Raw genomic sequence first — 27,604 nt, 5'->3', positions numbered from 1 at the left:
GGATAACCTGGTCTGACTTATGCAACTTCAGTTTGAATGAGATGGTGAGTCAGTTCAGGTATTCAGGATTACTGCATACATACACACCATCCATCCATCCATCCATCCATCTTCTGCCGCTTATCCGGGGTCGGGTCGCGGGGGCAGCAGCCTAAGCAGGGAAGCCCAGACTTCCCTCTCCCCAGCCACATTTGCCAACTCTGCGGGGGGATCCCGAGGCGTTCCCAGGCCAGCAGAGAGATATAATCCCTCCAGCGTGTCCTGGGTCTTCCCCCGGGGTCTCCTCCCAGAGGGACGTGCCTGGAACACCTCACCAGGGAGGTCCAGGAGGCATCCTGACCAGATGCCCGAGCCACCTCAACTGGTTCCTCTCGATGCGGAGGAGCAGCGGCTCTACTCTGATCTCCTCCCGGATGACCGAGCTCCTCACCCTATCTCTAAGGGAGAGCCCGGCCACCCTGCGGAGGAAACTCATTTCAGCCGCCTGTATACAAGATCTCATTCTTTCGGTCACGACCCACAGCTCATGACCATAGGTGAGGGTAGGAACGTAGATCGACTGGTAAATCGAGAGCTTCGCCTTCTGGCTCAGCTCCTTCTTCACCACGACAGACCGGCGCAGAGTCCGCATTACTGCAGACGCCGCACCGATCCGTCTGTCCATCTCACGCTCCATCCTTCCCTCACTCGTGAACAAGACCCCTAGATATTTAAACTCCTCCACTTGAGGCAGGACCTGACTCCTGACCCGGAGAGGACAATCCACCCTATTCCGGCTGAGGACCATGGTCCTCATGGAGATTTGGAGGTGCTGATTCTCATTCCAACCGCTTCACAGCCGAAGATTGGAACGCCAGGGTCCCCGCCTCTTGCTGCCGCCCAACTCACATTGCACCCAACCGCTACGGCTTGTCCCACAGATGGTGAGCCCACTGGAGCTGGGGCCCATGTAACCCTTTCAGGTTGAGCCCGATCAGGCCCCACGGGCAGATGCTCGCTCTCTTTCCCCACCCCCCAGGCCTGGGTCCAGAGGAGGGCCCGTTGACCCCGTATGGGTAGGGGAACATTTCTGCCAATGGTTGTTATCATCACAGGGGTCTCTGACCCGCACTTAGTCTGGTCCCTCCCTAGACACCCGTTTGCCATGGGTGACCCTATCAGGGGCATAAAGCCTCCGACAACATAGGATCTTCGGGACAGTCAAACCCCTCCACCATGATAAGGTGGCGGCTCAGGGCGGGAGACATACACACAGACAGATAAAATGGTGGTGGCCAACCAAGTGGACATAGTGATCATTGATAAACAGCAGAGGAAAGCCGTAGTGATTGATGTATGCAAGTCAGGACGGCACACAAAAAAAACCCAACCAAACTAACGCAGTACTGTACTGCTGAAGCTTCATGTTGCTCTACGTCTTATTCCCAGTTGGACAAACAGTGGAAGGGTTTTACTGAAGCTGTGGAAGTGAGGCCAAATAGGTCAAAACTGTCAAATTGTTATCGAGGTATTTTAGGAAAATATTGTGAGAGGTTTTTTTTTGTCAATATAGCTCAACCCTACCTGCTGGGAGGGTTCCACCCCAAGTCAGTGTCCAGCGACTATACACTAAGCACAAAGAAGGGGGCTGGGGACTAGTGAGCATCAAGGCCACTATCCAAGATTAAACATCCAAGCTCCACGAATACATCAGGAAAATGAAGCACTTAGTGAATGTCTCAGACAATGGAGTCTAGAGGAACACGAGATGGAAGAACCATGATGGGAGGAAAAGCCCCTGCATGGGATGTACCATCGGCAGATCACTGAAGCGGCTGGTCACTGAAAGCCACTGAAACAATCCAGCACCTCACAGCAGGGTGCTGGAGACCCCTAAGTCCCAGTGGGAAACTCCCCCCAAGGTGGTGGAGAATGAGGGGGCTAAGATCCTCTGGGACTTCCAGATCCAGACAGATAAAATGGTGGTGGCCAACCAAGTGGACATAGTGATCGATGGATCCATCCCCAATGATGGAAATATCAGGAAAAAGGAGAAACTGGAGAAGTACCAAGACCTCAAGGAAGACCTGGAGAAGGCCTGGAGGGTGAAAGCAACAGTAGTACCATAGTGATGGGAGCACTGGGGGCTGTGTCCCCCCACACTGGAGAAGTGGCTCCAACAGATACCTGGTGGAACATCAGACATCTCCGTCCAGAAGACATCAGTCCTAGGAACAGCTGAGATACTGAAGAGGAGCCTTCCAGGATGTTGGTGGAGGACCCAAACTGGAGGTGAACAGTCTCCCACCCTGCCCAGAGGAGATGGGAGGGTGGGGGAGGAAAGAGGTTTATGTATAAAACACTGCATGATGGGATGTCCAATGAGATTCTCCTCTGCTGCAGTAACATTGGAGAGTTCATGTTTGGAGAAACTAAAGCTGAATTTAATTCCTAACGACTCACAGAAACACAGGAACGATAAAAATGAAAAAGAATTATCTTAACGTTCACAAGCAGGTTTAACCAAGCAGGTTGGGTCAGACTGAATAAGTCATCGTGAAATACGTGGAGGCCAGACGACAGGAAAGGACTTTATTGCATGGCTTTTAGGGTGATACCAAACTGTAGTACTGTATATATGTGATTATGCAACAGTATTAAATAGCAGTAAAAACCATGAAGATGAACCTCCCAGTCTGCCAGAAAACATCCCGGCTGCTGGAATTGCAGAGGAGAGCCTTGAGTTAGAACCTGTTCGTCATGTTCTGTCTGTGTAATACACACCAGATTTAAAGTGTGTCCAAACTTCTGACTGGTACTGTACCAGTAACTCCATTTATTCTGGAGGCGGCAGTTTGCAGGTTTTTCCCTGCTGGTGCAGGATGTTTCCTGTCAGCTCCGACTCCATCTGGTCATCGCTTGATTCCTCTTCCCGACACCGCTGGGCGACGATGCTGGGCGACTCCGCAGGGTGACACTGCTAGGCGACGACGCTGGGCGACGACGCTGGGCGACAATGCTGGGCGACGACGCTGGGCGACAATGCTGGGTGACGACACAGGGTGACTCTGCTGGGTGACGACACAGGGCGACACCGCTAGGCGACTCCGCTGGGCGACACCGCTAGGCGACTCCGCTGGGTGACGACGCAGGGCAACACCGCTAGGCGACTCCGCTGGGCGACTCCGCTAGGCGACTCCGCTGGGCGACACCGCTAGGCGACTCCGCTGGGCGACTCCGCTGGGCGACTCCGCTGGGCGACACCGCTAGGCGACTCCGCTGGGCGACTCCGCTGGGCGACACCGCTAGGCGACTCCGCTGGGCGACTCCGCTGGGCGACTCCGCTGGGCGACACCGCTAGGCGACTCCGCTGGGCGACTCCGCTGGGCGACACCGCTAGGCGACTCCGCTGGGTGACGACGCAGGGCAACACCGCTAGGCAACTCCGCTAGGCGACTCCGCTAGGCGACTCCGCTGGGCGACTCCGCTAGGCGACTCCGCTGGGCGACTCCGCTAGGCGACTCCGCTGGGCGACTCCGCTGGGCGACACCGCTAGGCGACTCCGCTGGGTGACGACGCAGGGCGACACCGCTAGGCGACTCCGCTGGGCGACGACGCTGGGCGACGATGCTGGGCGACACCGCTAGGCGACTCCGCTGGGTGACGACGCAGGGCGACACCGCTAGGCGACTTCGCTGGGCGACACCACTAGGCAACTCCGCTGGGCGACACCGCTGGGCGACGACGCAGGGCGACTCCGCTGGGCGACGACGCAGGGCGACTCTGCTGGGTGACGACACAGGGCGACTCCGCTGGGCGACACCGCTAGGCGACTCCGCTGGGTGACACCGCTAGGCGACGACGCTGGGCGACACCACTGGGTGACGACGCAGGGCGACACCACTGGGTGACGACGCAGGGCGACACCGCTAGGCGACTCTGCTGGGCGACGACGCAGGGCGACTCTGCTGGGCGACGACGCAGGGCGACACCGCTAGGCGACTCCGCTGGGCGACGATGCTGGGCGACACCGCTAGGCGACTCCGCTGGGTGACGATGCAGGGCGACAACGCTAGGCGACTCCGCTGGGCGACACCGCTAAGCGACGACGCTGGGCTTCGTTTGGTTGAATCATTTTCCCGTCAAGTCTCAACCTTGAACCCCCGACTTCTTTTGTCATTAGAATGAATGCAAACATGTTTGTTTCCCAGTCTCAGACCAGACCCAGTCCCAGTCTCAGACCAGTCCCAGTCTCTGACCAGTTCCGGTCTTAGACCAGTCCCAGTCCCAGTCCCGGTCTCAGACCAGTCCAGTCTCAGACCAGTCCCAGTCTTACACCAGTCCCAGTCCCAGTCTCAGACCAGTCCCAGTCCCGGTCTCAGACCAGTCCAGTCTCAGACCAGTCCCAGTCTTAGACCAGTCCCAGTCCCAGACCAGACCAGTCCAGTCTCAGACCAGACCAGTCCAGTCTCAGACCAGACCAGTTCCGGTCTTAGACCAGTCCCAGTCCCAGACCAGACCAGTCCAGTCTCAGACCAGTCCCAGTCCCAGACCAGACCAGTCCAGTCTCAGACCAGACCAGTCCAGTCTCAGACCAGACCAGTCCAGTCTCAGACCAGACCAGTCCAGTCTCAGACCAGACCAGTTCCGGTCTTAGACCAGTCCCAGTCCCAGACCAGACCAGTCCAGTCTCAGACCAGACCAGTCCAGTCTCAGAACAGTCCAGTCTCAGACCAGACCAGTTCCGGTCTTAGACCAGTCCCAGTCCCAGTCTCAGACCAGTCCCAGTCCCGGTCTCAGACCAGTCCAGTCTCAGACCAGTCCCAGTCTTAGACCAGTCCCAGTCCCAGACCAGACCAGTCCAGTCTCAGACCAGACCAGTTCCGGTCTTAGACCAGTCCCAGTCCCAGACCAGACCAGTCCAGTCTCAGACCAGTCCCAGTCTTAGACCAGTCCCAGTCCCAGACCAGACCAGTCCAGTCTCAGACCAGACCAGTCCAGTCTCAGACCAGACCAGTTCCGGTCTTAGACCAGTCCCAGTCCCAGACCAGACCAGTCCAGTCTCAGAACAGTCCAGTCTCAGACCAGACCAGTTCCGGTCTTAGACCAGTCCCAGTCCAGAACTAAAACAAGCCATTCGGATGTGGAACATCTTTAAATCAGATAGTAATTCCAGCCTGCATAAATAATTCAGCAGAAATAAAAACAAGATGTCAGGAAACAGATTCTAAATGTTCTAAAAGTTCATAAATCTGATTTAATAAACAATAAAAAGTAGAAAAGTTACTGCTTCAGACACACAGTGGTTTCATGTTCTGATGTCAGACAGTGTCTGCAGGTAAAGGCTGGCTGGGATGGTGGGGGGGTCCATCTGGACATCCTGAGGAGACCGGTCCACCTGAGGAGACCGGTCCATCTGGACATCCTGAGGAGACCGGTCCACCTGAGGAGACCGGTCCACCTGAGGAGGCCGGTCCACCTGAGGAGACCGGTCCACCTGAGGAGACCGGTCCACCTGAGGAGGCCGGTCCACCTGAGGAGGCCGGTCCACCTGAGGATGCAGGTGATGATTTCTGAAGATGTTCGGTCTCAGGCAGGTTCCTGGACACCCCACAGAGATGCAGCGAGATGCAGTGAATGTTTGAAAAGAAAAATCCCAGGATCTGAAGATCTCCAACATCTCCACCGAGTCCAGGTCCTCCTCGGTGATCCAGACCGTCAGCTCTGAGAGGTGTCCGTCAGTCTGATGCTTGCTGTGACATGAGCGATGAAGCACCTGAGCAGGTGAACCCCCCAGTAATGGACGGAGCTGAGGGAGAGAGAAGAGGCTTCACTGTGACGTAAAGAAAACACGGTTCTGTTCAGAATCTATGCTGCGTATGTCTAACGTGTTTCATCGTCTCCGGTAAGAAGCTGATTCTCTGCAGACGGGTCAGAATCTACTGGTCCTACGGCTCAGAGGGATTCCCACAGCAGGAGGTACTGGGCGCAGCTCTGCAGGTGACTCGGACTGGACCTGGACTGGACCCGGACTGGACCCAGACTGGACCTGGACTGGACCCAGACCGGAACCAGACTGGACCTGGACTGGACCCGGACTGGACCCAGACTGGACCCAGACCGGAACCAGACTGGACCTGGACTGGACCCAGACTGGACCTGGACTGGACCCAGACCGGAACCAGACTGGACCTGGACTGGACCCGGACTGGAACCAGACTGGACCTGGACTGGACCCAGACCGGAACCAGACTGGACCTGGACTGGACCCGGACTGGACCCAGACTGGACCCAGACCGGAACCAGACTGGACCTGGACTGGACCCAGACTGGACCTGGACTGGACCCAGACTGGACCCGGACTAGACCCAGACTGGACCTGGACTGGACCTGGACTGGACCCAGACTGGACCTGGACTGGACCTGGACTGGACCCGGACTGGACCCAGACTGGACCTGGACTGGACCCAGACCGGAACCAGACTGGACCTGGACTGGACCCGGACTGGACCCAGACTGGACCCAGACCGGAACCAGACTGGACCTGGACTGGACCCGGACTGGACCCAGACTGGACCCAGACCGGAACCAGACTGGACCTGGACTGGACCCAGACTGGACCCGGACTGGACCCGGACTGGACCCAGACTGGACCTGGACTGGAACCAGACTGGACCTGGACTGGACCCAGACTGGACCCGGACTGGAACCAGACAGAAACCCGACTGGACCCGGACTGGACTATAACTAGCCCTGGACTAGACCTGGACTGGACTCGGACTGGACTCTGATTGGACCCGGACTGGACCCAGAGTGGAACCAGACCGGAACCAGACTGGACCCGGACTGGAACCAGACCGGAACCAGACTGGACCTGGACTGGAACCAGACCGGAACCAGACTGGACCTGGACTGGAACCAGACCGGACCTGGACTGGAACCAGACTGGAACCAGACTGGACCTGGACTGGAACAAGACCGGAACCAGACTCGACCTGGACTGGAACCAGACAGAAACCCGACTGGACCCGGACTGGACTATAACTAGCCCTGGACTAGACCTGGACTGGACTCGGACTGGACTCTGATTGGACCCGGACTGGACCCAGAGTGGAACCAGACTGGAACCAGACTGGACCCGGACCGGAACCAGACTGGACCTGGACTGGAACCAGACTGGAACCAGACTGGAACCAGACCGGAACCAGACCGGAACCAGACTGGACCTGGACTGGAACCAGACTGGACCTGGACTGGAACCAGACTGGAACCAGACCGGAACCAGACCGGAACCAGACTGGACCTGGACTGGAACCAGACCGGAACCAGACTGGACCTGGACTGGAACCAGACTGGACCTGGACTGGAACCAGACTGGAACCAGACCGGAACCAGACCGGAACCAGACCGGAACCAGACTGGACCTGGACCGGAACCAGACTGGAACCAGACTGGAACCAGACCGGAACCAGACTGGACCTGGACTGGAACCAGACCGGAACCAGACTGGACCTGGACTGGAACCAGACTGGACCTGGACTGGAACCAGACTGGAACCAGACCGGAACCAGACCGGAACCAGACTGGACCTGGACTGGAACCAGACCGGAACCAGACTGGACCTGGACTGGAACCAGACTGGACCTGGACTGGAACCAGACTGGAACCAGACCGGAACCAGACCGGAACCAGACCGGAACCAGACTGGACCTGGACTGGAACCAGACTGGAACCAGACTGGAACCAGACCGGAACCAGACTGGACCTGGACTGGAACCAGACCGGAACCAGACTGGACCTGGACTGGAACCAGACTGGACCTGGACTGGAACCAGACTGGAACCAGACCGGAACCAGACTGGACGTGGACTGGACCTGGACTGTGTCCCGTCACCTGATGAGGAAGGGCTGGGGGAAGCAGCTCGTGGTCTCCGTCTTCACCCGGTCCTGGAGCTCCAGCAGGTTCTTCAGCAGAACTCCAGGCCTGCATTTGTCAATCTTCGTCACCACAATCTAAACACAGATAACGTTTTAACACACACACACACACACACACACACTCCTTCACACACCTTCACACACACCTTCACGCCAGTGGCGGCTGGCCAATAGGGTAGGGCGATAGTGGCAAGGGCGCCGACCTCCCCAGAAATATATCTCAAAATGATCATTTTTATCATATAATTATTTATTACACATATTCAAACAAAATGCATTTTGTACTACCTCATAAAAGCCTTTTAGAAACGTACACTATTAATTTTGAAGAGGATTTTCTTTCAAATACGTCCTTTCAAATGAAGGGGCGCCGGTTTAATATAGATAAATAGATGTCCTTCAGCTTTTGCCCAGCATGTGACTGCAGGTCTCTCTCTCATTGGCCACCTCAGGGATCCCCTTCGGGGCGCAAGAGTTGCGCCCTAGAGACACCCACTTTGATTAGTAGCCAATAAATATTCGTAACTGTATTTTTTCGTCACATGTAATTGGACAATGGATGTTGTCAATCATGTAAACACATCAGTAGATTTACACATGCACACTTGGCCTTACACTGTGAATGACAGACAACTACGGAATGGCGTCTTCTAGTGAAACTACGGCGGACAACACGGTTGTTTCTTTACAGAGATACCCTTTTGCGAGGCGCAGCCTTGAAGAAAAGAAAAGAGTAAAGGAGCTTGGGCCGGACCAGCCCGATTTACAGATTCAGCAGCAGACAAGTGATAGAGGACGAGCTTACACTCGCGGTTTCTCGCGGGGTAGCTATGAGAAACGTAGCTGGCTAAGTGGATGCTCCGTGAATAACTCGTTCTACTGCTTCCCCTCTTTACTGTTTCAAACGATCGGCACGGATAAATTGTGGACAACAACGGGCGTGCGTGATCTGAAACATTTATCAGTAAAATGCAAGAGGCACGAGAGCAGCCGTATCCATCTTGACAACAGCTTGAAGCTACATTTTTTTGGAGGCCTTAGCATCGCTGAGCAGCTAGATGAAGGCTACCGGATTGGCATTAGAAGGCAGATGAAACTATGGACATTGCCACACATGCTTGTGTGCTTGTGCTGCGCTATATTGATGGCAAAAACAACCTGCAGGAAAGATTTTTTGAGTTTATCCCTCTGCAGTCAGCTACAGCTGAGTCTATTTCTTCTGCACTCAAAGAGCGTCTTGCTGCCATTCTTCCAGAAGACCAGAAAGGCAAGCTCATCTGTCAGGCGTGTGATGGAGCCAGTGTGATGAGGGGTGCAACCTCAGGTGTTCAGAGAAAGATACAAGATATCTACCCAAATGCCCACTACATCCACTGCTATGCACATCAACTCAACCTGATAATGAAACAGGCCACAACTCACATTTCCAAAATAAGGATTTTTTTTTTCTGACCTTTCTGGGTTTGCCAGCTTCTTTTCAAAATCACCAAAGCGCACAGGTGTTCTTGATAAAATTGTGGCCCATAGACTGCCCACATCCAGCTCTGTTAGGTGGAACTTTCACAGTCGTGCCATCAATACTGTGTTTGAGCACAGAGAAGATCTCATTCACTGTTTTGAGAGTATAAGAGACTCCAATGACTTTGACCCCAACACTGTTTAAGTTTTTTCTTTTGCTTTTTCATAACATCATGCCTCATGTGGATCTCCTGTATGCCAAGCTTCAGAAAAGAACTCTGTCCATATTAACGGGTGCATCCAGTAATTCCAGCAGGACATTAAAAAGATCAGGTAATGGCTACATTTATCTACTTCACAAATATTGTTAGCAATCACTGATTGTTACTTCCTAACTATCTGTTATTATAATTTCTTGTCATGTGCAGAGACTCTGTCCGTATGATGGTTGAGCAAAGCCATGGTGAAAGCAGCAGCTCCCAGGCCGCAAAGAGACGACGAACAACCAGTCCACAGGAACGTCAAAGGATTGCTGAGGAGGTGAGTGTTTTAAGCACAGATTCACTGTAAAGTGAAAGAGGATGATTTAGTTTATCTGTGTTTATGGAAGTGTATGACAAAATTCACGTAACATAAAGAAAATGGACTGATGCATTAATTCTGCACCACATGGTGAATTAAAAGCTCTTTGTATGTGTTCATGTTAGGCTGACCACATTATTTAAGCAACATTAACTAATTATTAAATAAGCAACATAAAAAAACATGGCAATTAACTAATACTATATTACAATAAATGCTTCAATGGAAAAAATACTTTGGCAGTCAAGGATATGTCAAAATGAGATTTTTGCTTATTGTGCATGTCCAACGTCCATACACCAGTTTTTTTGTGCTGAAAGACCCAGCTCATATCACACACCTGGATTCACAAGAGTCATCAGACACCCTAACCACAACTTTCCCATCTACACCAGTAAATGTGTAATATGGTATCTCAGCACAAAAATATAGCTGCAAATGAGATCTAAACTGTTCTAAAACTGTTTAATTTTTTTGATAATCACTAGAAAACTATACTACTGCCATGTTTTTTCTTTGGTTCTTCAACCCCCACCATAATAGGTTGTATTTTTGTTAAAAAGTTTATCTAAAGAATAACTAATACAATATAAAAGGATTTTGAAAATGACATCTTTTTTCTTTTAAATTTGGAATTAATATTTTTCAATGCTTTTCTCTTTTTGTAGGTCTGTGATACAATATTGGGACACACAAGGGAAAGGTTCTCCTTCACAAACCACCTTGTCAGTGCCACCCTACTGCAAAGTGACCAGTTTGCACATTACAACAAGACCTTTCCTGAAGATGCACTGACCAGCACTGTGAACGCCTACCCAATGCTCAATGGAAACAAGCTTAAGACAGAGCTTAGTCTTATTTACAGCAAGGATGAGTTCAAAGCCTGTCGTGGTGCTGTGGACCTCTTTCAGCTCTTTATGGAAAATAACCTTGGGGAGGTATTCTCAGAAACAGTTACTCTCTTAAGGATCATCATCACCACACCGATGACCACTGCTGAGGCTGAGAGATGCTTTTCAACTTTAAAACGAATAAAGACTTTTCTCCGAAACACTATGACCCAAGAGAGACTGAATGCTCTAGCAGTGCTGTCAATGGAAAAGGGGCTAGTAACTGAAATGACTGACTTTAACCAAAAGGTTATTGACAAATTTGCTGGACTGAAAGAAAGGAGGGCCAAATTTATGTTCAAGTAGTACTGAAAGGAAAACATTTTTTTTTTTTTGAAGCACTATTTTAAATAAAAGTGCTATGTAAATATAGTTTGAGTGGTTGATTGTGTTTGTGTTTTTTATTTAGATTTTTTTTTATATTATTTACTGTACTGTTTTTTTCCCCACTTTTTGTTTAAACCTTTACATAACTGCACCCCCCCTAATTTTTTTACCACCAGCCGCCACTGCTTCACGCACAGCCAAAGATCAACAAGAGATGAGAAAAGCTGGAAAATTATGATCCTCTATGGCTGGAATAAAGCCAGGAAGACGTTTGGGATGCAGCTGAGGTGGAGGTGCTGCAGTGAGGACAGCAGGTAGATAGTAGCAGGAAGACGTGTGGAAACATGGAAACAGTGTGTGTGTGTGTGTGTGTGTGTGTGTTTCAGACGTGAGAGAATGATGTGCAGATGAGAAAATCTGACAGCTGAGTCTGGAACATGAACAAAAACAGCAAAAAGGCTCCTTCCTTCAGTAATGAGACCTCTGACGTGTGGACCTGGTCCTGGGTGGGTTGGAGGAGGAAGAGCCACATTTCTGTCTGTCTCTGCTTCCTCACCCCTCTGAGCTTCAGACGCTGAGAAATCCGGGTTTCAGTGAAGGCAACAGCCACTCTGAGGCTGAGGCAGTTCAGTGCTTTCACCCTTCTGGGGGTTTAAAGGTTTAAAGGTTACTTGTATCTGTGGTATCTTAGTGAAGTTACTTCTTCTTGGAGCACATCGTCATGGTAATACCTACACCGCCATCTGCTGGCCAGGAGAGCAAACTGCAGGAGTAAATCTGGGATTTAACGTCTCCACACATGAACTCATCCCTCCTTTCACTCCAGAATTTCTGTCAGAGCCTGCAGAGTGCTGCGGTGCATTATAATGAAGTTTCTAAGAGCTTTGCACACTGTCTGTTGCATCAGATTCATGCATGTCACACACTTTCAGATTCATTTTAACCAGAGAAGGTAAAATCTGCCTTTTAGTCACAGATTAAACAGGAAATTGACTTTATTAGATTAGTGGATGATGAATGCTTGATGTAATTCTAAATGATGATGATGGAAATGAAGGTTTCCTACCACATAGGGACATCTGGTCTCCTCACACATCTCCAGGGCCACCAGGTCCGCCTTCTGAAGACCTACGCTGCCATCAACCAGCAGGAAGGTCCGAACCAGACTGAAACACAACAGCAGAGAGTCTGGATGTGACTGATGAAACAACATCTTCCTCTCGGACCTCTGCTCACACACATCCTGAGTCAGAACTGGCTAAGCACCTTTACAGGTTTTAGGTTTCTGTCTCAGCTATGTTCTTAAAACAGTGGCATCTCCACCGACAACCCTTACTGGCTGCATCCTAACCAGCTTTCTGCATCATTACTGGGAAAAAAACAGGGAGAGTGGACAAACAGAAACTCACTAATCATGAAGTCCAGGTACACAAGTTTATATCCATCAGGTGTGTCAACGACCCGTCCACCTCCTCAACTTCCTGTTAATGCAGATATCTAACCAGCCAATCACATGGCAGCATGTCGTCATGTAGAATCGCTGATGTTCAAACTGAGCATCAAGATGAGGAAGATGGGAGATTAAAGGTTGTTGGTCTGACTATTTCTGGAGTTTTCACACATTCCATCCCATCTCCAGGCTTTCCAGAGAAGGTCTGAAGAATAGAAAACATCCAGCAGCAATGTCTGGATTCTCATGGTTATGAGGTGGAACGGGAGATTCTCATGGTGATGAGGTGGAACGGGAGATTCTCATGGTGATGAGGTGGAACGGAAGATTTTCATGGTGATGAGGTGGAACGGGAGATTCTCATGGTGATGAGGTGGAACGGGAGATTCTCATGGTGATGAGGTGGAACGGGACATTCTCATGGTGATGAGGTGGAACGGGACATTCTCATGGTGATGAGGTGGAACGGGACATTCTCATGGTGATGAGGTGGAACGGGACATTCTCATGGTGATGAGGTGGAACGGGACATTCTCATGGTGATGAGGTGGAACGGGAGATTCTCCTGGTGATGAGGTGGAACGAGAGATTCTCATGGTGATGAGGTGGAACGGGACATTCTCATGGTGATGAGGTGGAACGGGAGATTCTCCTGGTGATGAGGTGGAACGAGAGATTCTCATGGTGATGAGGTGGAACGGGACATTCTCATGGTGATGAGGTGGAACGGGACATTCTCATGGTGATGAGGTGGAACGGGAGATTCTCCTGGTGATGAGGTGGAACGGGAGATTCTCATGGTGATGAGGTGGAACGGGACATTCTCATGGTGATGAGGTGGAACGGGAGATTCTCATGGTGATGAGGTGGAACGGGAGATTCTCATGGTGATGAGGTGGAACGGGACATTCTCATGGTGATGAGGTGGAACGGGAGATTCTCATCATGATGAGGTGGAACGGGAGATTCTCATGGTGATGAGGTGGAATGGGAGATTCTCATGGTGATGAGGTGGAACGGGAGATTCTCATGGTGATGAGGTGGAACGGGAGATTCTCATGGTGATGAGGTGGAACGGGAGATTCTCATGGTGATGAGGTGGAACGGGAGATTCTCATGGTGATGAGGTGGAACGGGAGATTCTCATGGTGATGAGGTGGAACGGGAGATTCTCATGGTGATGAGGTGGAACAGGACATTCTCATGGTGATGAGGTGGAACGGGAGATTCTCATGGTGATGAGGTGGAACGGGAGATTCTCATGGTGATGAGGTGGAACGGGAGATTCTCATCATGATGAGGTGGAACGGGAGATTCTCATGGTGATGAGGTGGAACGGGAGATTCTCATGGTGATGAGGTGGAACGGGAGATTCTCATCATGATGTGGTGGAACAGGAGATTCTCATGGTGATGAGGTGGAACGGGAGATTCTCATCATGATGAGGTGGAACGGGAGATTCTCATCATGATGTGGTGGAACGGGAGATTCTCATGGTGATGAGGTGGAACGGGAGATTCTCATCATGATGTGGTGGAACAGGAGATTCTCATGGTGATGAGGTGGAACGGGAGATTCTCATGGTGATGAGGTGGAACGGGAGATTCTCATCATGATGTGGTGGAACAGGAGATTCTCATGGTGATGAGGTGGAACGGGAGATTCTCATGGTGATGAGGTGGAATGGGAAATTCTCATCATGATGAGGTGGAACGAGAGATTCTCATGGTGATGAGGTGGAACGGGAGATTCTCATCATGATGTGGTGGAACGGGAGATTCTCATCATGATGAGGTGGAACGGGAGATTCTCATCATAATGTGGTGGAACGGGAGATTCTCATCATGATGAGGTGGAACGGGAGATTGTCATCATGATGTGGTGGAACAGGAGATTCTCATGGTGATGAGGTGGAACGGGAGATTCTCATGGTGATGAGGTGGAACGGGAGATTCTCATCATGATGTGGTGGAACAGGAGATTCTCATGGTGATGAGGTGGAACGGGAAATTCTCATCATGATGAGGTGTAACGAGAGATTCTCATGGTGATGAGGTGGAACGGGAGATTCTCATCATGATGTGGTGGAACGGGAGATTCTCATCATGATGTGGTGGAACGGGAGATTCTCATCATGATGAGGTGGAACGGGAGATTCTCATCATGATGAGGTGGAACGGGAGATTCTCATGGTGATGAGGTGGAACGGGAGATTCTCCTGGTGATGAGGTGGAACGGGAGATTCTCATCATAATGTGGTGGAACGGGAGATTCTCATGGTGATGAGGTGGAACGGGAGATTCTCATGGTGATGAGGTGGAACGGGAGATTCTCATCATAATGTGGTGGAACGGGAGATTCTCATGGTGATGAGGTGGAACGGGAGATTCTCATGGTGATGAGGTGGAACGGGAGATTCTCATGGTGATGAGGTGGAACGGGAGATTCTCATCATAATGTGGTGGAACGGGAGATTCTCATGGTGATGAGGTGGAACGGGAGATTCTCATCATGATGAGGTGGAACAGGAGATTCTCATCATGATGAGGTGGAACAGGAGATTCTCATCATGATGAGGTGGAACGGGAGATTCTCATCATGATGAGGTGGAACGGGAGATTCTCATAATGATGTGGTGGAACGGGAGATTCTCATCATGATGAGCAGCAAATTTGTGATGCTTCATGTCAACATTACAGCAAAACTCTGAGAAATGTTTCCAACAACTTATTCAATCCTTCACACTAAGAATGAAGGCAGTTGTGGAAAAAAAAAAAAACGGTCAGACTCAGTACTAGAAGGTAGACCTGATGAAGTGGACGCTGGGTGTTTTCACTGATCTGTTTCGACAGAATGACAAAACCGTGTAAAACAGGACCTACTTCCTCCTGGTGTAAAGATACGGCTCCACCATGTCCACAAAGTCTCTGGGAGCTCTGTGTCCGTAACCCGGCATGTCCACGATGGTGAACGCTCGGCCCACTCGGAAGAAGTTCATCTTTTTTGTGTGACCCTGAAGAGAAAAATGAGATTTGATAAAATGTGTTGGTCGCATGATGTGCTCAGTTGGTGTGAAGACCAGTATAACATATGAGGCATGTGTGTGAGCTTTGCTAAACTCAACACGATCTGATGTAAGCTGATGTTAAAAAACTGAAAAGTAACTGCAGTCTAGACCCAAGATTTAGCTCAGAAAACCAGGTTCAGGAAGACCAGGTTCAACTACAGGAGAGAGGAGCAAGACCCAAACAACTGCTTTTAAGTGCTACCAAAATATTATTTACACAACTGACAACAAATACTCACACAGTCATGAATCCCATATTTTCTCATGTCAACCCATCATCCAGTCCTCTGCTCTTACAAGAGACAAGAGGGATGCTGTGGCTGCCTTCAATCCAGGACACGCAACCCAATTACAGTCCCAACCAAGTGTCCAGAGGGAATCCAGGTGGGTTGGAAGGGATGTGTGACGTGACGTGACGTGACGTGACGTGACGTGACGTGACGTGACGTGACGTGACGTGACGTGACGTGACGTGACGTGACGTGACGTGACGTGACGTGACGTGACGTGACGGGATGTGAGTATGTTGGAGGAGTTGTGAAAGGGAGGAGATAAGAGTTGGAGCCTCCTACCAAGAGCTGGGAAGCAGAAGGTTCAGTTCAGTCCAGACCTTCAGGCTGCCCAGATCTCCAGGTTAAACCTGGCCAGTTCAACGGTGTAGAGACCTGAACATGGCCCGACCAACACGCGTGGGCTCCTTGCAGTGCTGTTTCCCCAAACGCAGTCCTGTGGCACCTCCAGCAGCTCCCATCCCGGATACAAGCAGCGCTGCTGCTGGACTCCCTGAGTGGCTGCGCTCCAACATGTGACCGCGTGACGTAACCATGCTATACGCCATCACGTAACCAGCCAGCGGACAGACAGTGGACCCAGGTTACACGAGACATCAGCCGTCTGCAGCTTCCCACAGCTGCACGGAACATCTGTCTCAGTCCCAACCTCTCTGCTTCCTCACTTCCTGAGAAATCATCATCATCGTCACATTTATAGATATAACCGGCCTCCTGACATCAGCAGACCGCCTCGTGGGAACAATCAGGTCTGCTGTCAATGATTAAAAGCCTTCATTGGTCAGTAAGTTCTTCTGTTTGACAGCTGTGGACAGAACAGAGACAAACTGACGCGTACATGTGGTTAAACAGCTGCTGTGGATCCAACTCAGCCTCTGTCATGTAGCTTCCAGTCGTTCCCTGTCAGATCACTTCAGAGTCATTCTTACTGGAATAACTCACCACTAATGACTTCACTAAATATTTAAACCCTCCTGTGGCTGAATCCAAGGTGAGCCATATCTCAGGTTGAAGATGTGGAACATCTAGCAGCCTGTGGACATGTCCACCACTCTGTCCTCTTTTTACATTTTAGATGCGTCTGGACTTGATGGCTTTTCATTCTTGCCTGATCTCAACATGTTGGTTTTCCTTATATAGGCTGTTATGAACTGGCTTTCATTATGTTTTCTTTTTCCTGTCTGTAAAGCGTCTTGAGATGGCATTGCCGGGATTTCACGCTGTATAATTAAGTTCATGTCCCAGGCAGACATGTAATTACACATGTGCAGAGGGAGGCTGTATCCCAGGCAGACATGTAATTACACATGTGCAGAGGGAGGCTGTATCCCAGGCAGACATGTAATTACACATGTGCAGAGGGAGGCTGTATCCCAGGCAGACATGTAATTACACATGTGCAGAGGGAGGCAGTATCCCAGGCAGACATGTAATTACACATGTGCAGAGGGAGGCAGTATCCCAGGCAGACATGTAATTACACATGTGCAGAGGGAGGCAGTATCCCAGGCAGACATGTAATTACACATGTGCAGAGGGAGGCTGTATCCCAGGCAGACATGTAATTACACATGTGCAGAGGGAGGCAGTATCCCAGGCAGACATGTAATTACACATGTGCAGAGGGAGGCTGTATCCCAGGCAGACATGTAATTACACATGTGCAGAGGGAGGCTGTATCCCAGGCAGACATGTAATTAATTACACATGTGCAGAGGGAGGCTGTGTCCCAGGCAGACATGTAATTACACATGTGCAGAGGGAGGCTGTATCCCAGGCAGACATGTAATTACACATGTGCAGAGGGAGGCAGTATCCCAGGCAGACATGTAATTAATTACACATGTGCAGAGGGAGGCTGTGTCCCAGGCAGACATGTAATTACACATGTGACTATCCCAGGCAGACATGTAATTACACATGTGCAGAGGGAGGCAGTATCCCAGGCAGACATGTAATTACACATGTGCAGAGGGAGGCAGTATCCCAGGCAGACATGTAATTACACATGTGACTATCCCAGGCAGACATGTAATTACACATGTGACTATCCCAGGCAGACGTGTAATTACACATGTGCAGAGGGAGGCTGTATCCCAGGCAGACATGTAATTACACATGTGACTATCCCAGGCAGACATGTAATTACACATGTGCAGAGGGAGGCAGTATCCCAGGCAGACATGTAATTACACATGTGACTATCCCAGGCAGACATGTAATTACACATGTGACTATCCCAGGCAGACGTGTAATTACACATGTGCAGAGGGAGGCTGTATCCCAGGCAGACGTGTAATTACACATGTGCAGAGGGAGGCAGTATCCCAGGCAGACATGTAATTACACATGTGCAGAGGGAGGCAGTATCCCAGGCAGACATGTAATTACACATGTGCAGAGGGAGGCAGTATCCCAGGCAGACATGTAATTACACATGTGCAGAGGGAGGCAGTATCCCAGGCAGACATGTAATTACACATGTGCAGAGGGAGGCAGTATCCCAGGCAGACATGTAATTACACATGTGCAGAGGGAGGCAGTATCCCAGGCAGACACATGGACACTACTCACTGGAGTTTTGGAGACTCGGACTTCCACCTCAGGAGTAAGAGAAAACAGAGCTTTGATGAGCGATGACTTTCCCACGTTGCTCCTGCCGATGAAACACACCTGGACAAACAAAGACGGGGAATTATGGTCAGCGCTGCTGTCTTACTAATTAACAGGACCATTTAAACCAACTGGTTGATGCTTTTTTCCAGTATTTTCAGGTTTGATTCATCCAGCATCTGAATAATCGCCTCCTCTGCCTCGGCAGATAAACGGCCGGCGAGCTCGTCCATCTCTGCAGGACGAGGATGGAGGCTGGAGCTGGCGGCGAGCTGTGGATACATCACCATCTGACAGCGGTGACTAAGTCGCCCGCTGCCCTGTCAACACAAAGTTCCATTCTAAGCCCTCTGTTCCACGCGGACGTCTGGAAGGTTATAAATCTGCTCATTTATCTTCAGCTGTCAACGACTGCTCATTATGCACGGGGCTGCGAGAGTGTGAGGAGACACACTTTGTCTTTTACAGGTTGAGTCTATAACATGCAGCAGGAGGGGACATGGCGAGCAGCATCATCCTGACTTACACCAGCTTCATCATCCGCTTTCTGTTTGTGGGAGACATGCAGTCTGAAAACTAAAGGATCAGGAAGGTGCTAAATGTAGAAATAAAACCATGAAAAATGTGGAGTTCAGACATAAACAGAATTATAAAAACAAAGGGGACGTGTGAGATAGACGTACGTAATGTCCCCCACCTGGGACGTGAGTCACCGTAATGGTCTGTTGTCAACAGAAGAAGAGAGGAAGCGTCTCCGTCTCTCGCTGACATGACCGGCAAGATACGACTGGTTTGAATCCTCCAACAGGAAGTAAGAAGCTCCATTATTAGCAAATTTAGTGAGGAAAAACACTTGGGACGTTGTTGCATTAACTCCCACCGAACCGCCTCCACCTCGGATTCCAGCAGCATTCTCGGTGGCATCGCCCCCATAAGCCCCCACAGCAGCATGGTGGAACAGGAGACCTGGTCTGCTGCAGTCCAGACCTTCCACCAGTACAAACATCTGGAGCATCATGGAAGCAGAAAGATGTCACAGATCACCATGAACTCAAACAGCAGCTGGAAACTGGTATCAGGCAAGAACGGGACGGAAACGCCAACAAGTCCAGAGGCGTTTAAAATGTTGTAAGAAGAGGACAGAGTGGTGGACATGTCCCCGTCCAGCTCTTCTGAGACGTGCAGCAGCTTAGACCACAGCTCATTTTGTGCATGTAAACTGTCTCCGTTTGGACATCTGTTCCATTTGTCCTGTAGTGAATAAATTACGGGCTCGTGTGATGAGAAGCACTTTTAGTTCTGTCTGCATTTAGAGAACGTTCCAACTTTCCCGGAGGTCCAGTCCTAACTTTTATCACACCATGTTTTTATGTGGTTTATTTAGTTTCAAGCCTTCTTTGTATGTTTAATGTCCATGTATGATGTATGGGCACGGCGTCCACTGCAGGCCAACGTGCTCCTCATTCAACAGTTAACTAAGGTCACTTTTCATTCAGCTTTGAGACCTCCAACTTGTATGATTCCAGGCCAGTCTGTGCTGGTCTGAGTTTAGACCAATTAGACCAGTTGTTTTTTCTATCTGCTGGTGTTTTATAATCACTGATGGTTTTTCTCTCACAGGAAAAAAGGGAACAGGAGGTGAATGGACAGGAAACAGGCTCTGTGGAGGGTTTCCCCTCTGGCCAACAAGCAGAGTCAGCAGTATGAGTCAACGTCTCTAATCCCACAAACACATATTCAGCATATTTAACCTTTTACTGCTTGCAAATGAATCATTTCCACTTCTCTGACTGAAACACGGACCCCATGGTGGAAATTCAGAACATCTAAAATCGAGCAAATATTGTTTTGTCTTTAAGCAACCTGGGATGGGCCGCACGCTTCCTTCCACCTGGCAACAATCACCACCCAGCAGCTGGAGCTCAGCGACCGGCTCAGACCAGGTATCAATTCAATTTAATTCAGCTTTATTTGTACAGCGCCACTTCACAACAGTGTTGTCACAGGACACTTTTCATGCACATCATATCAAGCCAGTTCATACATATCCTATAATAGAAACCAACTGATTGCATCGAGTCATGACTTGGATCCAATCCTCCATCCTGAGCTGCACGCAGCGACAGTGGGAAGGAAAAAACTCCCCTTTAACAGGAAGAAAACCTCCGGCAGAACCCGGCTCAGGGAGGGCAGCCATCTGCCTCGACTTTTAGATGAACCCATCTCCTCTCTGACGGCATACAAACTGGATCAGAGCTCCAAGTAGTATTAAAGGAGTCATAACTTGGTCTTTTCATGTCTCCACTGTCCTCTAAATGTTTTAAAATAACTGTGTAAACAACATGTTGTGAAACATGTTAGCCTGAGTCGCGGCGGTGCCAGCGCCTCAGAGTTTGAAAAGCAGTTATTAAGGCAGTTCCTTCATGGCTGTTGGCAGGACAGTCTCATTAGTGACCTCCAGTTTGGACAAAGAAAAGCAAACCCGCCTTCTTTTCCAGAATGACTCTAGCTTTTACGGACAGAAGAAGACAAGCAAGCGGGAAAAGTCGGCCGTATGAGGCAACACCTTGGACGGAACAAGCCTGCTCTGAACAATCCTAAGCAATGTCAAATATACAAACATTAAGCACTAGTGAATCAGACTTTGAAGTGTTAAAGAACCAAATAGCTGATTTGAGTGCGCAGTTTAACAGTTGGAAATTAGACAGTCAAAGGCGAAAACAACCAAAGTCAAAGTGCCAAGTAGCCAACGCTATAGTTGAGGCACATCCAGTGAAAAAAAGCCCAACCACACAGACCTTTGTCAGAAGCAATGCTAAACCATGGTATTGTTTTCACCGTGGTGAGAACGGCCACATTGCATCATCATGCGAAAACGAACCCAACCCGTCCTTAGTTGCTATAAAAAAAACTGTTGAAAGAGACACAAACCAGTTGGGAAGCCTCAAATGGTGCCAGTGATGATTCACATTTAAACTGACCTTAGCCTCTAGTGTGGGACAAGTGGGGGCTTTGGAAAGCAATTCTCATCCCAAGCCACAAAAATCCAGGTCAAAGACACCATCTGCAAACCTTCCAAAGGGATTGATCGGAACAAAAACTACAGCTAAGGTCATCATTACTGACAAAGAAATAGACTGCATTTTAGATACAGGGTCACAGGTGATAACAATACCCCGGGGGTTTTACAATCAGTACTTATCAGACTTACCCATCCATCCACTGGATGATCTACTTGATGTAGAGGGCGCTAATGGCCAATCAGTTCCTTATGTGGTCTATGTAGAGCTCTAGATCACCTTCCCAAAAGAAGGGTTGTTAGTTCAGACATGAATGTTAACACGCTGGCATTGGTTATTCCTTCTCTGCTGAGGCACAAGAGCAGATGCCGACCAATCAAAAGACACCACTCAATTGAAAGAATTTAACTTTGAGTTTGGAAGCAGCTTGCCTGATGAGTGGAAAGAACGTGTCACAAGAATGCTCAATTCATTTCCTGAAGTGTTTTCACAACATGAGCTAGATTCTGGACACACGGATAAGGTACAACATCAAATAAAGCTCAGAGGTGAAACTCCATTTAACGACCAATACACCCTCATGATGTGGAAGCTGTGAGAAAGCACCTCCAGGAACCTCACAGGAGTGATGAAGGAATCTGAATCCGCATTCGCCTCCCCGATCATAGTTGTCAGAAATAAGTATGGCTCTGTTCGCCTGTGCATGGATTCCAGCAGGCTCAACCTTCAACCATCAAAGATGCCTATGCGCTCCCCAATCTAGAGGAAGCATTCTCCGCTCTTTCAGGGTCAAAATGGTTCTCAGTCTTAGACCTCAAATTGGGGTATTAGCAAATTAAAATGTCAGAGTCCGACAAGCCTTTGTGTATCCCCTGGGGTTCTGGGAGTTTAACAGAATGGCCCAGGGGATCACCTAAAGAAGTTCTTGTGTTTATTGACAACATCATTTCTTGTCGTCTCTCGAACAGCATGAGCAGCACTTAAAAAGAGTTCTTTTGAGACTAAATTATTTGCTGATGCGGGATAACGTTGACAAACTTTTACAATGAAACAGACATAACTGGTTAAGAAATATTAATCAGTTTAGCTTCTTTCTGCACTCTTAGAGAGACTCTCAGAGGTTCCAGGCAGTGCCGTTTTATGTTCTGCATTGTGGTCTTGTGAGATCGGTGATCAATTCAGTTCACAAGTTTGTGGTTTACACAGTATTTCTGCACATTGTGATGTTAATGTGTGATACATGGTTATAAAAGCGTTTGAGAAGGAGATTCGCAGTGTTTTGTTGAATGTATTTTGTTTTTTCTGCTTTGCAGATGCTAAGATGATACTGAAAAGAAGCATACGCACGAGCCAATGCATAGTTTGGATTTTTGATTATCAACATTGTTAAATGTTACAAGCAGAGTTTTACATGAAAAATGTGAACTGTAATTTGAAGACTTAATGTGTTTATGGCACTGTTATTTACAGTGACCCCGCCCCTTCCATCCCTTGTTGGGTGGATCAGATGTCGATGGCGAGCCAGTCTCTCGGACGAACTGGTTGATATTTTCCTCTGCTGCACAGCACAGTGTGGTAGGCTAGCTGCAACAAAACAAGGACCCTTCCCCACCGTAATGCACTTGTTTTTTGTTTGGTTTCTTTGCTCACACACACATTCTACTGGGAATTTCGCACATTTTACTTAGAGGCAGACTTTACACGTTCACCCACAAAAAGTGGATTTGGTGTGGGATAGTGAAAGACACTTGTCAAACCAAAGGATCTGTTGCAAAGAAATGCTGTGATCTGTGAACTGTGACTTTAGATTAAGCCTGATCTGCGTATATAGAAGGGTGCACCCAGGCAGGATTTTATAGTCACTGCTTGACTGAGAAAGATAAGTGATCACTTGCTGTTGAGGATTTTGACTTTAAACAGTTTTTTTTTTTTCTTTTCCTTTTTTTTCTTCCACTTAAACAAATACAGACAGGCCAGGATTTCCAAAATTCAAACCTTTGTACGAGTCTCATTCTTTTTATTTCTTCTGTAAGCAGTCAAACCTTTTGGCCCAATCATCACGTTCCCATAACTCCTGTTGGAATTTAACCCAGTTGGATAGCGCTGTAGTAACAAGTGAGTTACACTTGTCTGGACTCAGCTCTGCTGTTCTTCATGTCCGGCTTGGTGGAAGGCCTGAAACTGCAACAGTTACACTAGAGGACTGTCCAGACCTGGATCATATTTTTTATATTTTATACGTGCAGCTCAACATCTGTCATTGCTGTTTTTTCTTTTAGCTTGAAGGAGAAGCGAAACTCTCTGATGTTGAAAGAGCAAGTGTGCTGGACTTGGCTTTTGCCTGGGACCTTCCTTCCCTGACTGGGAACAATCAGAAATGGCTTTTTGAGAAGCTACTGATCCATGCTTTGAGTGAAAAGATATTTGTTTGCTAAATCATGAATTTGATTAGTCTTAGATTAGTCTTGATTTAGTGTCTTTTCTTTTGGATGCTATTGCACGTTTTGTAAGTGTTCTGCAAGAGGAAAAGGAAAATGCATAATGATAGAAAAGCAGCTAGTTTTCTTTGTTTCTCATTTATATTTAACCTGATAGTTTTTGGTGCTCCTGACAGTAGATAGCTTAGTCCTCCGCAGGGGGAGTATGAATCTAAAGTTGGCCTGTTTGTGTAGATGTGTGTGTATGGGTGTATATACGTATGTATGTGCATGTTTTTTTTTTCTCTATTTTCCTCTTTCTCTATGAGGCATTTTCTTTCTCTTTCCCTTTGTCTTTCTATCTCTCTTCTATCCTCTCCGGTCTGCTCCAGCAGTAGAAATTCTGTATTACAATTATGCAAAATAAATAGAGAAATGAAATAAGAATCCAGAAAATCAAGGGGATCATCATACCAGTAAATTTACTCTGCAGAACACTGCTGCTTAAATGCTGGATCAGACGCACACACACACACACACACACACACACACACACACAAAAAGATATAAAACTTACCACATCCTAGATGTCAACTTATTATTTTGGGACCTTCAGTCTATAGACACTTTAATTAACTGTTAGAAGTAAACATAATACATAATACAGACACACACACACACACACACACACACACACACACACACACACACACACATATATATATATATATATATATATATATATATATATGTATATATATATATATGTATATATATATATATGTATTGTGTTTGTACACTAGACAGCACTGTACATTAATGGTAAAACTATTTAACTAGGAACCTTTCTGCAGGTGACAGGTGTTGCTTGTACGAAGGTGAACAATTTTTGACCGTTCATTGTTATATATGTTTATTCCTTCCTGACATTGTTGGACGCAATAAATATTAGTGATCAAAATGGGTCATTAGGTGTTCTTGCAAGCAGCACTTCATGCGCTTTAAGTTTAGGCTTTGCACCTTTGCATTAATTGCGAACAAGCAGATAAACGCAGGCGATACCATAAGCGCCTCCTTTGTGGAGGTAATGAATGTATGGATAGATACAGCAGCAAAAAGACCCACCAGAAGAAGAAAACTGCTGAAATAACACACAGATCACAGCAGGACCTGATCCCCGTGTTTTCTGTCAGGTTACAGGGCACCGCCTCTCTTATCAAACATAAGAACCTGACTGAAGGTGTGCACTAACCTCAGGTGGTTTCAGCGCAGGTGCATGGTCCATCCTCTCTGCAGACATGTAGTAATCAATCTTATGAGGCGGTGAAGAGTAGAAGAGCTTCTCTGCATCAATCATGCCCTCCAAACTGGGGTGGAAGAGCTGGAACTGTGTCCTGTCCATAGACCTAAAATTGAGGCTCCATGTGATTAAAAGACCTATAACAGATGTTTTTATAGATCCTTTTTACATGACACGACACAAAGCACAGTACCTGTCCAGGTACGGGTCCAGCTGGCTGAAAGGATAAAGTACGGCCTGCATCTCTTTGGGAGGAAGTGTGGTGGCCTTCTGAAGAGAGGCCAGTTTATGGATGCTCTGCCTGGCAGCACGAAGCACACTTCCAGCCTGAAGCCACGGATGGAGCTTGCAAAACATCTTCTGATGTCCCTGCCAGCAGCTCAACAAGGTGTGTTTACCTGAGAGGTAAAGCAAGCAGTGCTGAGGAGCTGCAGCCACGTGACCTCATCAGGTCTGGTAGGACGAGTCTGATTAAACTTCCAGCTTAGTTTAGATTTCTACCAAAACATGTCAGATGTGGAGGAAAAGAAGGGGTTAAACGAAGACACGCGCAGTCGGGCCAGGTAAAATTTGCCAGCTAACATGCTAAAAACATTAGCATGACGTGAAACAAAATGACGGTATTTATCACCACATACGTTCAGTAACTCACATCAACTCTTCCGTCTTAGTGTCCCAACATAACCAGAACCAGGCTGAGCTTCTTCACAAACTCTCGCCATGGCACTCTTCCATGACAGCACACTTCCGACAACATAGACATAAAGGCATAGACACCTCATTGTGCGCTGGAGAATGAACCGGCGTCGCCGCCATATTGGATGGGTCTCCGCCATATTGGATGAGTCTCCGCTGTCGAGTCAGCGTAGTTTCCCTCCATAGACATTTAGAAGTAGAGGCCGTTGCGCCGCCATCTTGGATGGGTCTCCTATGCGCCTTCAATGCATTTCCCAGCTAACAGGGTCCCTGGGTCGGAGGCCGAACACCCTTTGTGAACGTTCCCCAAACGTCGTCATGGAAAGTTTTGTAAACGTTCCTGCAACGTTTGCTAAAGATTACAATTGTAACCCTGGGACAACCTTTCCTGAACCTTTGTTTGTCACCTGTCTTCTTTCCCCCCATGGACCATCCAAGCTCTTGCTGCCAGTCAAAATCACCATCTCAACCAGGGCTGGATTAAAAGTGCACAAGCTCCCAGCTTCCTGCGGCCCCCTTCCCCACTGCAACATTGTGAAAATTGTGAATAATACACTGTGAAACGACATTTCTAACATCTCTCAGCCAATGATATCAATAGCAATACACTTGACACTGTGGTGTAACTACTGGCTTTTATGTACATTTGGTTTCATGTCCAAACTGCTGGTGTTTCCCCTATGCGGGCACCACATGGGCCTGAACTGGGCATGGACCCCTGGGAATGTGTCCATAGTGCCCACTGGATTAATTCTGTAATGGCACAGGTTTTTTATGACGGAGTATTAGGGCCACAATGAAAAAAAAAAGATAGTGTCAGATTATTTTTTTCCCTGCTTCACTAGAGAATAAAGTTAAAATAACGAGAATATGTTGAAATGACGAGAATAAAGTCAAAATACAGTTTCGAGAATAAAGTCAGAATGACAAAAATAAAGTCGAAATATAACATTAAAGTTGAGTTTTCAATATGAATTTGAACAGCTTTAAACAATGTCTTGTGCCAATGAGCTGGTGACCTTGTACTTCAGAGTTGGTTTTAGCAACAAGGAGATTCTTTCCCTTTTAGCACACAAACACAGCATTATAATAAGTATTTGTACTTTGAATAGACTGTGTCAGAAGCTGCAACTTTTCAGGAAGAGAAACCACACCAACTTGGAAGATGTGACCGCAGTCCTGCAAGCAGAAATAGCCAGTAATGGACAGATGCAAAGGTAACGCTACATCTGCGTGCAATACAGAGGATTTGTAGTATCACAAGATACAGTAAGACGGCTGATAAAGCTGTTTGACCCTGAAGGCATTGAACTAGGTGGGCACGGTGTCTGAGATGACGCATGACCACAACAAAAGTCCCAATGCTCTATGGCATGTGGATTCTTATGATAAACTGAAGCCATATGGCATTGCCATCAACGGGTGCATTGACGGTTTCAGTTGCTATGTTGTGTGGATGGAAGCCTAGAGAACAAACAACGACCACAAAGTAATTGCAGACTATTTCATTACCTCCATTGAGCGATTGAGAGGACGCCCAGAGCGACTACGTGCTGACAGAGGTACTGGGAACAGGT

At 48.4% G+C, this 27,604-nt stretch overlaps 1 protein-coding gene across 2 annotated transcripts; it reads right to left on the bottom strand.

Moving 5' to 3' along the window:
- Positions 1 to 5,237: 5,237 nt before the first annotated feature.
- Positions 5,238 to 26,079, bottom strand: gtpbp8 (GTP binding protein 8). Of its 2 annotated transcripts, none has more exons than XM_079254626.1 (8): positions 25,984 to 26,079; positions 25,525 to 25,828; positions 25,284 to 25,437; positions 18,556 to 18,654; positions 15,507 to 15,637; positions 12,241 to 12,340; positions 7,874 to 7,992; positions 5,238 to 5,788 (listed from the first exon to the last, which is right to left on the bottom strand). In XM_079254626.1, exons 2-8 carry the CDS (start codon positions 25,686 to 25,688, stop codon positions 5,698 to 5,700), a joined length of 858 nt encoding a protein of 285 aa, XP_079110752.1. In that variant the 5' UTR covers positions 25,689 to 25,828; positions 25,984 to 26,079; the 3' UTR covers positions 5,238 to 5,697. The 2 variants fall into 2 exon arrangements, with proteins under 2 accessions (XP_079110752.1, XP_079110751.1); XM_079254625.1 differs by having other exon boundaries at positions 5,240 to 5,788; positions 25,525 to 25,729; positions 25,984 to 26,071.
- Between the last annotated feature and the right edge of the window lie 1,525 nt (positions 26,080 to 27,604).

This window comes from Telmatherina bonti (genome assembly GCF_933228915.1).
Source record: "Telmatherina bonti genome assembly, chromosome: 15".
Taxonomy (NCBI): Eukaryota; Metazoa; Chordata; class Actinopteri; order Atheriniformes; family Telmatherinidae; genus Telmatherina; species Telmatherina bonti.
This window is presented reverse-complemented; position numbering and strand designations above follow the sequence as displayed.

Coding starts and splice junctions, on each gene's coding strand:
- gtpbp8 (XM_079254626.1), bottom strand. CDS start 25,688: ATGTTTTGCAAGCTCCATCCGTGGCTTCAGGCTGGAAGTGTGCTTCGT. Junction 7,993..12,240: donor AGACCAGATGTCCCTATGTG/GTAGGAAACCTT, acceptor ATCTGTGTTTAG/ATTGTGGTGACGAAGATTGA. Junction 5,789..7,873: donor CCCCAGCCCTTCCTCATCAG/GTGACGGGACAC, acceptor TCTCTCCCTCAG/CTCCGTCCATTACTGGGGGG.